Source organism: Dicentrarchus labrax, unplaced genomic scaffold (genome assembly GCF_905237075.1).
Source record: "Dicentrarchus labrax unplaced genomic scaffold, dlabrax2021, whole genome shotgun sequence".
NCBI classification, from domain to species: Eukaryota; Metazoa; Chordata; class Actinopteri; family Moronidae; genus Dicentrarchus; species Dicentrarchus labrax.
This window is the reverse complement of record NW_026136722.1, coordinates 3,599,321-3,613,562: the sequence shown is the minus strand read 5'-3', so window position 1 is coordinate 3,613,562 and position 14,242 is coordinate 3,599,321. Positions and strand designations below refer to the sequence as shown.

At 41.5% G+C, this 14,242-nt stretch overlaps 2 protein-coding genes across 2 annotated transcripts; both read left to right on the top strand.

The window, feature by feature from the left end:
* Nucleotides 1–28: 28 nt before the first annotated feature.
* Nucleotides 29–10,194, top strand: sp100.1 (SP110 nuclear antigen, tandem duplicate 1). Its single transcript, XM_051388181.1, has 16 exons — nucleotides 29–557; nucleotides 2,277–2,451; nucleotides 3,632–3,847; nucleotides 4,080–4,199; nucleotides 4,359–4,492; nucleotides 4,874–4,918; nucleotides 5,814–5,847; nucleotides 6,161–6,253; nucleotides 6,373–6,501; nucleotides 6,650–6,789; nucleotides 7,791–7,859; nucleotides 7,990–8,138; nucleotides 8,386–8,503; nucleotides 8,620–8,694; nucleotides 8,847–8,990; nucleotides 9,102–10,194. Exons 1-16 carry the CDS (start codon nucleotides 414–416, stop codon nucleotides 9,186–9,188), a joined length of 1,872 nt encoding a protein of 623 aa, XP_051244141.1. The 5' UTR covers nucleotides 29–413; the 3' UTR covers nucleotides 9,189–10,194.
* A 145-nt stretch (nucleotides 10,195–10,339) lies between these two features.
* Nucleotides 10,340–13,831, top strand: LOC127356446 (uncharacterized). The gene is made up of 4 exons (XM_051388182.1): nucleotides 10,340–10,974; nucleotides 11,075–11,143; nucleotides 11,766–12,058; nucleotides 12,814–13,831. Exons 1-4 carry the CDS (start codon nucleotides 10,737–10,739, stop codon nucleotides 13,693–13,695), a joined length of 1,482 nt encoding a protein of 493 aa, XP_051244142.1. The 5' UTR covers nucleotides 10,340–10,736; the 3' UTR covers nucleotides 13,696–13,831.
* Nucleotides 13,832–14,242: the final 411 nt, after the last annotated feature.

Genomic DNA, 14,242 nt, shown 5'->3' with positions numbered 1-14,242 from the left:
AGTTTCACTTTCCAAACGTCACCGAAAGGCGGAACTGCGAAACAATCTGTGGGCTGATCCCCGGGAGAAGCTTCGGTCGGATATGTAAAATCTTTTGTCTGTCTTTAAATCTGATTCCTGCTTTGAGTCAGTAGCAAGTATCGCTTTATAATTAACATTACAGATCCTAGTGCATGTAGCCCATGGGTGCTCATGTGTAGCCTCACTGTGTCCACACTCCAGATGCAGATACAGTGCTGACCAGGACAGTTTATACTAAGGATTTTCTTAATGGTGCAACAGCGGAGGGAGCCTCTCTAAAGCCCTGTATTTTGGTGCCAGAGGTGTATTAAAACATCTGGAGAGCATCTGGAGCACCGCGCCCTGCTGTTTTCTGCAGAGAAAGTGGTCCGAAGTGGACGCGCTGACCCTCGATGGACCCGCTGGATTTCCTGGAGTCCGACGAGCTCCTGACCTTCTTCCACTGCCATAAAACTGAAATGTCCTGCATGGAGAAACCGCACACCTTCCTCAACCAGCTCAGGGACCACAACCTGATCCCTGAGGACAGATACAAGGTAACGCACTGAAGTGGAAACGTGACGCATTTGTTATTACCCTCCACACACACACGCACACACACACAGACACACACACACACACACACTTCCTCATAAGGGCCTTATTTGAATGAAGCGCGCGCTGCGGGAGGCGAGCGGGAACTGCGTGAATGGACATCCTGAGAGAGTCCTTATGGATCTGTCTGTCTGCAACATAATAGGAGTCAGGGAAAAACTAAGTGAAGAGGTTATAATGCTGTATTGTTCAAACATAAAGTAGTCATTGTAAGACTCGAACTGAGTAGGGGGGCCCCAGGACCAGGCCCCGACCTAGACAACATGGGTTCCATTTGGGGGGGCCTCCCTATAATGTCTGGAGCAGAAAACTATTAAATCAATCTATAAACTCTATAGTTTAATGATAGGTGGAAGGTAACAAAGTACAACTATTGTGTTACAGTAGCTGTTTGAGGTAGCTCTACTTTATTTTTGGGACAACTTTTTTGCTCAAATATCTGTACTTTATTTTTGATGCATTTGGCGAATTATTTGTTATTATTATTAAATACAACTCTTGACAACGGGCACGGTGGCACACAAACAATACAACCCAGCCAACACTCAACAGTTTACAGTTCTAAGTAATCTGAAAAACATTAGATCATTCTTAAGGGGCCCGACTGATTTTCCTAGTTGACTAGTAGTCATTAACTAGTCATAGCACATTTATGATATTGATTTAATTATTTAGATATATATAAGTTAACAGTGACCTCATATTTTGTTTTCTTTTGGTTTGCCTGATTTTTAGTGATGATTTCCAGTTTGTGGTCACCGAGCCTGTACTTGGTTAGGATCTGTCTCTGCTTTCTATCTCTGCCAGCAGAGAGATATCCTGCTAATTCATCTCTTTTTATGGCCAGATAACATTGTAATGTACTTTGGCTTTTAGGTTTTTCTTTCCAATGTTCAGTATTAGTTTCTTTATATTGTCTTATCATTTGGTTTGTGTGTATGGGGGGGATCTTTTCTGGGCTCTTGAGTTTGGAGAGCTTTGGAATGGAGGGTGTCTAGGCAGCTGGATTTAAGGTGATTAAAAAGTTTGAATGCTCTGTTTTGAATGTTAATTATCACTGGGTATCTACCTAATTCTGCTCTAGATGGATTTATTGGTGTTCTTCTGTGTACGTGTAAAAATGCATCTGCAGTATTCTGCATGTAAAGATTCAGTTCAATGTTTGTCCCAATGGATATGGCTCTGGAGACAACACTTCACTACCATACAGTGCAATGGGCTGGATAACACTGTCAAATATTTTAAATAATTTTAATGCAAAATTGTTATATATATACATATATATATATATATATATATATATATATATATATATATATATATATATATAAATTAATTAATTGCATTTAGAGCTTTTCAAGCTTTTTCTTGTAGTGCATTCCCTGCTATGTTGAAACTGAACTCATGCTACGTTCAGTGTTTGTATTATAGAATCTCTATGTGGTTATACTGTACAGTGTAAATCAAGATCAAGTTAGCCAGCATGAGAAAATAAATATGTACGGATGTACTGAAAAAGATACACGTTTACATATACATTCTGATTCTGATTCTAATTCTGATTTACATACATTTATTTACATATATCATTATTGAGCAAACAGTGAATATTGGTATAGATGTCTTTATTATATTGTCTCCATACTTTTGTGTGTGTGCAGAAGATGTATCGCATGAAGAGTAAAGACAACCTGAAGATTGCTACTTATGAAGTTCTGGACTGGTTGGAGAGAGAGCGATCAGACTACATCAAAGATTTCTGGAGGTGTGTCTTCAAGGAGACCATCATGAACCTTTACCCCACCCTGCGACTGCTGCGCAACAGCCTCATGGACGGTCAGACTCTACAATTTATGGTCATCAGGGTGTTAAAGATTGTGACCCTGCTTTCTATGTTTCTATTGTCTTTGCTTGTGATTTATGTTTTATGTACATGGTACCTGAAACATGTATATATACATACTCATAAAACCCTGTTTGTAAGGTACGTAGGCGCGTATTCTCTGTTGTTTATCACATACTAATAGCAGTTTGTTCTTAATATTAGCTGGCTTTTTAAACTTTAGATGTTTTTTAAATTAGTGAAATAGAATGTTGTCTCACATGCTTCACTACTGTAAGCCATCCCATCATAGTAGGGCTGGGCTGTATGGCCTAAAAAAATGATCACACCACACCTGACTTTTATACTGTATTTTATTTTTAAAAATGTACTTCCTAAAAACAAAACTACAAAAGACACATTATCTGTGGTGTTGTGAAACATCTGTAATGTCGTATCACTTCTTCTAATATGCGATACTATGGGAAGATGCCCACCTCTCCATCATAGTATGTAGACCACTCACTTCTTTTTTATACCTTGATAACACCTCAAGGGTCCAGTGTGTAGGATTTAGGGTCATTTAGCGGTGTAGTTGCCATTCCCTCGCTTCACCGTCGCCTTCGATGTGTGAAGGACACAAACGGCCCTATCTAGAGCCAGTGTTTGGTTTGTCCCTTCAGTGTTACTGTAGAAACATGGCGATTCCATAGAAGGTGACCTAGAGCGTCTGTAGATATAAACCACTCATTAGGAGACTATACGCCAATGAAAACATAACCATGAATATTATATTCAGTTTCTGAGGATCAATAAATCCTCCTGAATGTTCCACACTGGACCTTTAAGAGCTTAAGTGTGATCTGCAGGCTCATATCTCTGGGCTGCATTGCTCCACAGTGCACAGCAATAATGAATGTAACTGTAGATTAGATTATGAGATATCACTTTAAGAATATTTTTAGTTTGAAACTTTGCAATTCATCCAACTATTCCTGCCATTTTTATCCCTCTGTCTTACTTAAACATTGACGTTGGCTGAGTGGACACAGCGGACAACAAAGGTTAGGAAGCACTAGATTAGAAAATAGGATTTGTTCTCTCATCATTCTTTCCCTGTCGTTTCTTCATTCTTTTTACTTCATATTTTTGTATCCATGGACATTAATGCAGATGCAATTCATGCAATTGCAGGGTCTTTCCATTTTGACACAAAACTTCCAGAGAAGGTGGAGAAAGAAGGGAAAGGGAAGGAGCTTTCAGAGGATGAGGAGGGAGAGGAGAAGAGAGTGAACTCAGTGAAAAAGAAGAGGAAGCTGAGAAGTACGTGCGATGATGAGGAGGAGCAAGCTGGTCCATCATCTCAGTCAACTCCAAGTCAGAAGAAAAAGTCCAAGAAAATATCCTTCTGTAAGTCACTTCCCACTGATGCTTTACCCTTGTAAACATGACTGTATTTCAAGTTTTACTGTTAAAAAGTGTAGATTGTTATTAGTTTAAATATCAGGGTGATCTTTATACAGTACATTTACTTACGTTCAGTTAGAAGAAGTTAAATTAGCAGAATGTCTGAATCAGAACAAAAAAGACAGTTTCTCATTTAGAATAAAGAAGTCTGAATAGTTTTTATTTTATTTTCCAGCTTCTCCCCTGAAGAAGGGAGAGAAGAACGACATTTGGACCTGGGAAATCTATAAGTCCCAGCTGCCTGTGACCTGTGGAGACCAGCAAGGGACACTGGTCAGAGGCAGATTGGCTAAAGGTCAGTAAATCTTAATGACTGAAAACACTGAATCTCAGAATCTTAAATGTAGAATTCTTAATATAAAAATGACCACCTCTGACAGTGACATATTTTGGCCATCACAGCAGATGATTTATGGTTGACATTTACACATTCCCAATTCTCTGATTGTTTCAGGGGAGAAGTGCATTTTAGTCAACAAACAGTGGCTTACTCCCAGTGAATTTGAGAGATTTGCAGGGAAGGGGAGCTTCAAGAATTGGAAACTGAGCATTCGCTGTATGGACACCCCCTTGGCAAAACTTATACAGGTTGTGTATTCTGTAACATACACGTTGCAAGACTGCTTGTTTTTCTCTAACCATGTTAGTTTGCCTCGTTAGAACACTTCACACACATTTCTGATAGATAAATACTTGACAGCAGCAGAACATGAACGAACCGCATGCAACAAATAATAGTGCAAAAAACTAATATCATAAACCAAGTGCTAACATAAAGGTAAAAAAGTGTGTCCTTAAAACATGTGCCTGCATACAGTGTAAGAATGTAATTGGTAAGCAGCCTCTCAGTCCACTAATGTCCACACTGCAACGCAGGCGGGATGAGTTAGATGGCCAACGGCAGGAAATGATGAAAAATTATTGTTGTGAAAATTTCTTTTATTTTCTGCTTTTTCAATTTCACTGCAGGATGGTCACCTCAAATCAGTGAAGTACAAAGGAGGGTGTAAAAAGGTAAGACCAAAAACTGGTGAAAATACATGAATACCGTATTTTCCGGACTATAAGTCGCACTTTTTTTCATAGTTTAGCTGGTCCTGCGACTTATAGTCGGGTGCGACTTGTATATGAAATTTAACATGTTTTTGAATAATAATTCATGAAACAAGGAGTAGCCTGAACATTACTGTCCACAGCCGCAAGAAGGCGCTCTAGGCTTGTGACAACCAGAGCCGTTATATATACAACTATGTTCAGAAGCGACACGGAGGACGAAGAATTTAATGAATGGTGAACTTGCTGCTGGTAACTTGCCTGTTGGACTCGGTGGCATGTTATGTTAATTACTGTGTGCTATTGTGTTTAACTTGCATTTCCTGATTGAATGTCTGTTCTTGGTCTTGGATGCTGTAAAATAAATTTCTTCCTCCCGAGTATTTGCTCTGCTCCCAGCGTTTGCCTAGACATCGCCCAAAATGCTTGATTGCATTGCATTCTCCACATTTTTAGCAAAATTTTCATGTACCACATCAGCATTTTTGTTCAGTGAATCTTTTGTAAATTGGCCGCCTTCTTATCGCCCAGCTCACTTCATTTCACTCCTTCGTCTTCATTAACATTCCCGGTAGAATTCTCAATCTTTTTGGCCTCTATGTGTCCAGTTACATCTCTGTCTGTTCTTGGTCATGGAGTTTGTGAAATACATTTCTAAATAAATGCGACTTATAGTCCGGTGCGACTTATATATGTTTTTTTCCTCTTCATGAGGCATTTTTTGACTGATGCGAGTTATACTCTGGAGCGACTTATAGTCCAGAAAATATGGTAAATAAATTCTGACTTTATAGTGTATCGTCTTGTTTTTAGTGATTCTAATCTGAACCATGTCCCCCTATTTTCCTCCTGCTAGGCCAAGAAATCACTGTTCCCATCTTCAATCACAGGTTTGTCACTTAATTATTAATTAATTAATAATTGCTGATTTAAGAAAAGTTCAGGAGTATTAGTTTTATATTTTTGATAGCTTACGAGAGAGCACTGCATCCCCACAAGCTATTACAAGAACATCTGTTACCTCATCTATCTATCTATCTATCTATCTATCTATCTATCTATCTATCTAATTTATTTTCATCTATGTTGGCATCTATACAATTTACAGTTTTAAATCTATATATTTGAGAAAAAACAGCTTCTTAGTTGCTAATATAAGAAGAATTATTGATATATATACTACTCGCCTCCTTCTTTTTCCAGTGTCTGAGGGAGAAGAAGATGAAAATGAGTGTGCCTCAGACAGTGAAGACCAGGTTTCATCAAACAGCAAAGACGGTTCCACAGATGTCACAGGTGCTGGTTTCTACAAAGTGATATTCAGGGTTGACATACATTTTTGGCAACAATAGCAAATCACTTTACATGCATGTCCCACTATCATGGCAATAGTAGTTTACATGTGTCCTTTACAGATGAAGAAGGAGAGATGGAGGAAGAGACGGAGCAGCAGCCAGAGGCCAACTCTGACAGTAGAAAGAAGGTGTTCAAAGTTACATGTAGAGCTTTAAGCGGGACCCTTCACAAAAGACGATTTGCATCAGGTAACTCTATTTTTCTACACACAAAAAGGGTAAATATGTGTATCTGTACATCCTGTTTAATGTCCGACCTGTTACTCTGGTGAACAGTCAGATGAAGCTAAACCAACCCCACAAAACCTGTCTCCTCTGAACTTACTTTCACCACCAGGGACTTGTGGGAAGAGTATTCGTACTGAGACCAGCTGGTTGACCCCAGTGGAGTTCATGAATGAGGCGTCCTGTCAAACAGATGCCTCCTGGAGGAAAGACATCACGTGGGAAGGGAAACCACTTAGTGTCCTCACAGAGGTAACCATGGTCAGGCTGGTGTTATTACGTGTGTGTGTGTGTGTGTTGTCATTACAGTCCACTGATGCCATCTTGAATTATTAACTGTGCATCTTTGCGTGTAAGATTTCAGCTCTGGTGGATTTGTCAACACCCGTGGTTACCGCAGTAACAGCAAGGCCTTACCACTACAGCAGACATTTGTTGAGCAGCTGCTTTGTCAGAAATATAACAAAAGAGCAACAGACTGGTCAATCTGTTTATAGTGCAGCCAGTTCTCCACAGAGCAGCAGGACACAGTAAAGTAGGTTAGCTTGCTGAGTAGATGGACGTGTGCAGCCTGCCGTCTGAAACTCATCTGAGAATGCCAAAGGTGACAGTTGTCTTGTAGACACATTTTTGATGAGTGATCACAGTCAGTGCTGTCTGCGGGAGCAGCTTAATACAGCTCTGGTAGAGTGTAAAGAGAGCGAACAGTAAGCAGTGAGGCTGTTGTCAATGAGATAAAATTGCACTGGATTACAGGTTTACAGAATCTGACATGCCACTAACAAAAGAAAAAGATGACAATAGAGAGATAATTACGGAATGTAAATAAGATGCAGAGCATAAATAGGATTACGAATGAAATATTTAATGATTATAATTTTAATGTGACTTTCCAAGTCCATTCTCAAGTCATAGGACAATGTGCACTAAAGCTGGACTTTGCTCTAAAGAAGTTACAGTTTCAAAACCCCACTTTCAAGATAAAACTTCACCTATATATACATCCAACATCACCTCGAGAAACCATATATGTGCAGAAAGAATGTAATTGTTGGAAGTAACTAGATGAAGCTGAAAGACAGTAGAACAGAGAAACCTTCAGTTCAGCTGATGACAGTCCACCTTGGACTAAAACCAGCCTAAACTGGTTGACAATCCTGTTACAAGAAACATTTCATTTACAGAGAGGAGAAACACTAGCATCTGATTTAGAAAAATGCCATTGATGATGCAGTTAATGCTGTCTATTACAGGCCAAAATCTTAAAGATCCACTCACTGCTGTGTTCCTGTAGACTGTGCAAACCAGACAGTACAGAGCAGGTAAGTTTGTTGATCAGCAGCATTTCCTAATTCAACATTCACCTTTGCTCTGCGTAAAACAATGGCAGCATAACACCTGTGTGTCTCCCACTGAGCTGCAGTACAAGTCTGAACGTATCTGTCATGGCAGGACAATCAGAAAAACGACGATGAGTGTTGCATCTGTAAAAGGGAAGAAGACGAAGAAGAAGAAGAAGGAGAGTTGGTGGTGTGTGATCATTGCCCTCGCTCCTTCCACCAGAAATGTCACCTTCCTCATGTAGAAGACGCCATTTTAGGGTGAGTTTTTATCAAAACAGGAGACAACAGAGACCAAGACTCAAAAAAATTGTTGATTATGTGATATCAGTTGTGTGTTTGTCATGTGTTCTACGCTTCTGAGAGACTGATATCACTCTTCAACACTTTTAAAACCCCCCCACTCAAGGATATGTTTTTCTTCTTGTTCCTACCCGGGACGTCAGGATATATATAATTTATTGTGTGTGTGTGTGTGTGTGTGTGTGTGTGTGTGTGTGTGGAACAGGGACGATAGTATATGGATGTGTACGTTCTGCGTATTCAAAAGCAATCAAGGGTGCTATTACTTCAACGAGCTGACAATGGAAGCAGCCACGTCCCTCCAAATATCACAACGCATGCTGGTGAGCACACTCTGTGTCTCTCTTTCTGTCTCTCTGTCTTTAGGTCTTTACATCGTAATGCCTGTCTTTCTGTCACACTGCCATCACCATTCGTCTCTTCTTTCTTACATCAACAGCAATGTCAGTATCTCCTCCTGCATTTGTGCAACGTTGATGAGGAACAAACATTCACTACAAACCCAACCCTCTATGTAAGTCTTTCTCTTTGCGGTTCCCAGGCATATTAAAGTGCACTGAATAAGCTGGTAGCTGGAGGGATTATCTTCAGGTCTTTATTCACAGTAGTGTGAAATTAAATTGTTGCTTGTTGAGTATTTCATTCATTCCTGCTTTGCACCCACAGTTAGCAGACTACTCCAAGGTGATCAAGACTCCGATGTGGCTGGGCAAAGTAGCAGACAAACTCCAGAAGAAGCTCTACCAGACAGTCGGACAGTTTGTGTCCGACATCCAGCTCATTTTCACCAACTGTGCTTCTTACAACCGAGTAAGAAACATCATCATTTTCACATGTAGTACTAAAAGATTAAAGTTAAGTTATCAGAGATGAAGATGATTTTTTTAGGAAAGTCACAAGGACTGTTGTGTTCTTTTGCAGGACAATGCTGAGTTCTTTGCGATGGGCAACAGATTGAAGGAGTTATTTGATGAAGAATTTAAAAAAGTATTCAACGTCCGCGAGTAGACTGCTCACTGACACAAACTGTTTCATTTTCAAACTCAGTGGCCACTGGGAAAAGGTTAAACATTGGGAATTACAGCTTTGTGGTAAATCTTTTTTTTTTTGTATCTGGTTCAAATATCCCAAAAGACATAATTGGTCATGAAGAGAGTGCACTTGAAGTAAGTGAAACAAATATCCAGTTCCTGTAAATCACATGTGAAGGTTTTAGGGTCTTCAACACAAATGGTCCTTTGATCTGACCCTGTGACTGTGACCAGATTCTTACCAGACATCCTCCATCCACCATATCACCATAAAATCACAAACCCCCATAAACAAACTATACATTGACTACCCCATCTAAAACATTCATCTACCACAGATGCACTCAATAAAATGGGAAATTAATTATTAAATTTTTTTTATAACTTAAAGGGTAATTTATACTATTGTATAAAGTTATGTCTGTTAAACACTGTAGGTCATGGGGCATATGTTCCTATTATATATGTGTCTGTTGGGGTTGAAGACTACAAGTTTGGAACTTTAAAAGATCTGGGAGTGTTGGACTTGTTTTTTAACAGCTACTCTAAATAAAAGTAAATAGCCATTGAGATATTGAAGGCTTTTTAAATCGCTACCCTTGAGTGCCTCAGATTCCCTCAACAGTTCTGAACTAGTAGGACCCCCTAACTCAAGAGCACCAGAGGAACACCGTATTATTTTTTTTTTACACCCAAGCAGCACTCCATGCAGGTTAATTTCCTATGTCTCTCCCAACATTACTTTCATTGCCATATGTGTTGACGTTTCTGATGCTTCAGAATGTCTGTATTACGAATGTACCGTATGTATTGTAACATAATGTATTTGTCGAAAGTGTTTGAACGATTTACAGCATTTCCACAACACTACACAGTTTTTTAAAAAAGCAATTTCCCTGTGCTCTCTCTTTCTGTCTGATCTCTTGTTTGTGGATGTCTTTATTAAAATAAAATATGTGTCTGTGCACATGTTAATGACATAACCTTGGCTTATTTTGACAAACTTGCCCTTAAAGGTTAAATCTATATTACAGATTTAATTTAACACAGCAGGAAAACTAACTGAATCTACAGAACTGACAGATTGGACCCTCTGTTGGCTGGAGATCACCGTGTTTTTATGCATGGGCTGTATTTGCGGTCAGCTGACGTCAGTGCCACAGTTGCCAGCAGCAAATCTGTGCTGAGAGCTGCGCAGCCGCCCTGCGCATCCGTCGGCTGAGGTGGACAGCGCAGCCATTTCTCTGCCCCTCATGAAAAACATACAGAGGGGGGGAGTGCGCAACTGACCCGGCGTGCGGGAGGGAGTCATGACTTCGGCAGCCGCGTAACGAGCCTGAACTCCGCATCACCGACTGAGATCCTCGAAGCTCCAAACTTTCTCCCAATTCAACGCCTGCGCATACAAAACAGGCTCCCCCCCCCTCTTCCCTCTTCTCTCTCTCTCTCTCTCTCTCTCTCTCTCTCTCTCTCTCAATCCCACTCTCTCCTCCATTTGGCTTATGCGCCGGTGTCTGTGCCAGCCATGGAGGGGAATCTGCAAGGAGGCAGCGGCGACGTCGCAACAATGCACGTGAAGACCGAGGCGGTCGACGAGAGCACATCTGCGCTGCTGTTGGGCAGCCAGGAGTCGCCTGCGCCCTGCGGAGATACCGCATGCAAGGGGGGAGGAGGAGGAGGAGGAGGAGGGGGGGATCAGACTGCAGAGGAGCTGGCTGACGCTGAGCTCCAAGCAGCCACGACAAGTACTCCCGTGCTGCTGTGTGAGTGCATTTCACGTGACTTATTAAATGATGAATTTCATGTTTGGATCATAAGTTGCCAGTATGAATCTGTACTCTTTTATCTTGTCTCAACATTTAGATCCTGTGAGCACAGACCGCTACTTCACCACGTCGGGCGATGGAAAAACTTACCTGAAGATAGCTCCAGGTGAGTGCCTCAGTGGAAGAGGATCACAAGAGTGTGAGCTCCTCTGTCATCAGAATGAGATAAAACACATAGGCTTCCCCAGGCAGCATGCACCAGAGATTTAGGTCTTACAACATATACACATCAAATTCTGTAGCAGTGAAGAAAATTACTAAATTAAATCTCAAGCTCTTAAATTATGCTTTCTCAGCCTTTTCTGGCTGGTGCAGGGAGCTCAGAATACACTTTATATAGAAATAATGATATACTGTATTTCCAGCCTGTTTCATGTTCATATAAATATACAGAGAATGTATAGAAAAACTATCTCTGCACACCTGAATGTGCATTGCCAGTCAGTACCATCATCATCAGGTACATGGGGAGCCCATATACCTGATGAAGGTCATACAGGGGGAAACGTCGTTAATGTAAATAATAAAATAGTATTTTTTCAGCGGTTAGTGAGTGTGGGAGTTCCTCGTTGTTTAAAACCCCTGAATACTTGGGTTCAAATCTTCAATAATATGAAATATTCATGACTAAACAAGCAACATCAGTAACATCTATATTAAACATCATCGTTACATACACATCTACATATGGAGCGATCCCTTTTTTTTTCTCTCACCTGTGTCCCCAGCTTCAGCGATGCCACCTGCTCCTTCAGAGAAGACGCTTCCCTCCGGCTCCGATTTCTCCTCCAAAGCTGTTTTGTGTCTGATTGAGGCCGTCGGACGCCGCTGGGGCCTGTACGAGACTCGGGAGCGCTCACAGCTCTTCCAGAGCGTCCAGGAGGAGATGGCTTCCAGGGGGCACGTGCTACCTGTTGAAAAGATCCGCCGCAAGTGGAACAACCTCATTGTCACGTACAAGAGGGTGAAGGACCGCAGCCGGGAGACGGGACACGCTAAAACGTCCTGGGAGTTCTTTGATGTAAGTCTGATAGCAGGAAAATAAGTGCTTCCTTTCTGGAGTCTATTTCCCTCAAGTTTGGATCAAACATGAAAATATCTTCAAATAAAACATCAGATACTTTTCATAGTTTATAATTAATTATGGGGCTAATTTGGACTGCAACTGGCTTGGGAATTGGAACTGGATCAGGTCTGAGTTCTGACCCAGAAACCAAACACCAAACCACTTTTACCCATACTGACTGCTGTGCAAGCAGATGTTTTGGAAAGTTATAATTAGTCAGAATAAACCTCCCACTGGCAGACTATTAGCTTCTGCGTCTTCCTGCTCCCCTTTCAGATCTCTATTCCCGTTGTCAGAGAATAATCGAAATGAACATACATAAATAAATACATACAGGCTGACACACTTGTTTACGTGTTTACAGCTCGAGAAACCTGTGAAACCTGTGTGACAAATGTGTCTCTGAGCTTTACCAGACATATTTCACCTGAAAGACATGCGTAATTGACTGTTTGATGAACCCTATCCAATCAGCAAGCTTTGGTGTTCTCCACATGTTGAAGCAGCGTGCACAGTGCTGTAATAAGAGCGATAGAGCGCCTAAGGACTTCAAAAGATTGTGTATATTTTTGCCTTTTCAGAATCAAATTAAAAACAAGAGCAAAAGTGGCACATTGCTAACTGCGTATGGAAAGCTCATTGACATGCTGCAGCAACAGTATCCGGGTTATTTCATTTCCTTTCTCTCTGTCTGTCTCTTCTCTCTCTAGTTGATGGATGCCACCCTCTGTGACACTGTTGGCACTCAGATCATCAACAACAAAAGAAACAAAGGTGGAAACAGCGTGTCCATGCTGTCTGGTTCCTTGGCAAAGATCGCTGCAAAACCACAGGTTCTGCAGCCCCCCACCATCATCCGCCCCAATGGGGACTTTGCTTCGACTGGCGGCGTGGAGTCCACGGGCCAGGGAGCCATCAGCAGTCAAATCATCAGTAGCACTGCTGCCATTGCCTCAATGACTACAGCGACTGTTAGCCCGACAAATGCTCCAGAGCTCAAGCCCCTGATTGTCCTCAACAGTGACATTGTTACAACCAGTATTCATCCAGCCACCATTGTGCCATCCCCCTCTTTTATCTCCTCCCCTTGTTTCACAGACACAGCTTCTACTTCCCCCTCCCTCGGCTCGGCGAGTAACACAGACCTCAACACATCACGCTACGTAGGCCGCAAAGCTCCGCCGTTCTCATCCGGCGTCATACCCTTTCGCCTTAGCAATGCGCCTCTTTGCAACAGTCAGAATCTCCTTGGCCTCTCCTCCTCCTTCCCCCCTTCTTCCTCCTGTCTCACCTCTTCCGTTTCCACCTCGTTATCGGCGACAACCATGTCAGGAGCTGAGGGACAGAGCCGGAAAGGAAGCGAGGAGCGAACCAGCTCCCCTTTGTTCCAGGAGATTCTGAAGCGGCAGGAGGAGCAGGCCTACCTGGATCGGGTGGCTCGCCGCAGGGTGGAAGCCAGAGAGAAGAGGCGTGAGAGGAGGGAGGTACGGATGGTGGAGTCCCTCGGCAGGATAGCCACAGCCCTGGAGCTGCTGTCCTCCAAACAGGACACAGTCATAGCTCTCCTGCAGAGACTGGCTGATAGGAAGTGATGGAGGGTGAAAGGCTGGAAAGCAGAAAAGGCTCTATAACCTTTTTCCCATCCTGAGATTAATGCTTATGAATCTTAATACTTTTGCCATGTAAGTGCTCTCCTGAACTAAATGTAAATAAACATTTATAAAATCATATGAGCTGCTCACTTGTGAAATGGGGTGTTATTGTTACAGTTTGCTGGACCAACATCATGTAAAAACATTCTCCTTTAACCTTCAGTTAATTAGATTTAGCCTCTAGTAGTTTCAAGTAAAATGAATAAAACTTCTTATGACATCTCCTTAATTCTCTATTATGAAAATATTTTTAAATTATTTCACTGTTGCTTGAGGCATCACATTGATTGTTTAAGAACCTCTAGTACCATATTTACGAAACATTTAGTATTAAAAAGACCCAAACATTGGAAGATACCCACTCCGACTTCTGAAGCCTCATATTAGGTTCAGCTGAACTCGATATTGCATGATTTTGTCCCCCATCACTTTATAACATCACATTATAATGGCATCAGGAAGTATCTCTGCAGCAGGGGCACATCTA

What these genes read in the sequence shown, in the direction of transcription:
- sp100.1 (XM_051388181.1), top strand. Translation starts at nt 414, where the DNA reads ATGGACCCGCTGGATTTCCTGGAGTCCGACGAGCTCCTGACCTTCTTC. An exon ending in GTCCAAGAAAATATCCTTCT is followed by an intron (nt 3,848 to 4,079) that starts GTAAGTCACTTC and finishes TTTATTTTCCAG; the next exon opens with CTTCTCCCCTGAAGAAGGGA. An exon ending in CAAAAGACGATTTGCATCAG is followed by an intron (nt 6,502 to 6,649) that starts GTAACTCTATTT and finishes TTTCACCACCAG; the next exon opens with GGACTTGTGGGAAGAGTATT.
- LOC127356446 (XM_051388182.1), top strand. Translation starts at nt 10,737, where the DNA reads ATGGAGGGGAATCTGCAAGGAGGCAGCGGCGACGTCGCAACAATGCAC. An exon ending in AAGTACTCCCGTGCTGCTGT is followed by an intron (nt 10,975 to 11,074) that starts GTGAGTGCATTT and finishes CTCAACATTTAG; the next exon opens with ATCCTGTGAGCACAGACCGC. An exon ending in CGTCCTGGGAGTTCTTTGAT is followed by an intron (nt 12,059 to 12,813) that starts GTAAGTCTGATA and finishes TTCTCTCTCTAG; the next exon opens with TTGATGGATGCCACCCTCTG.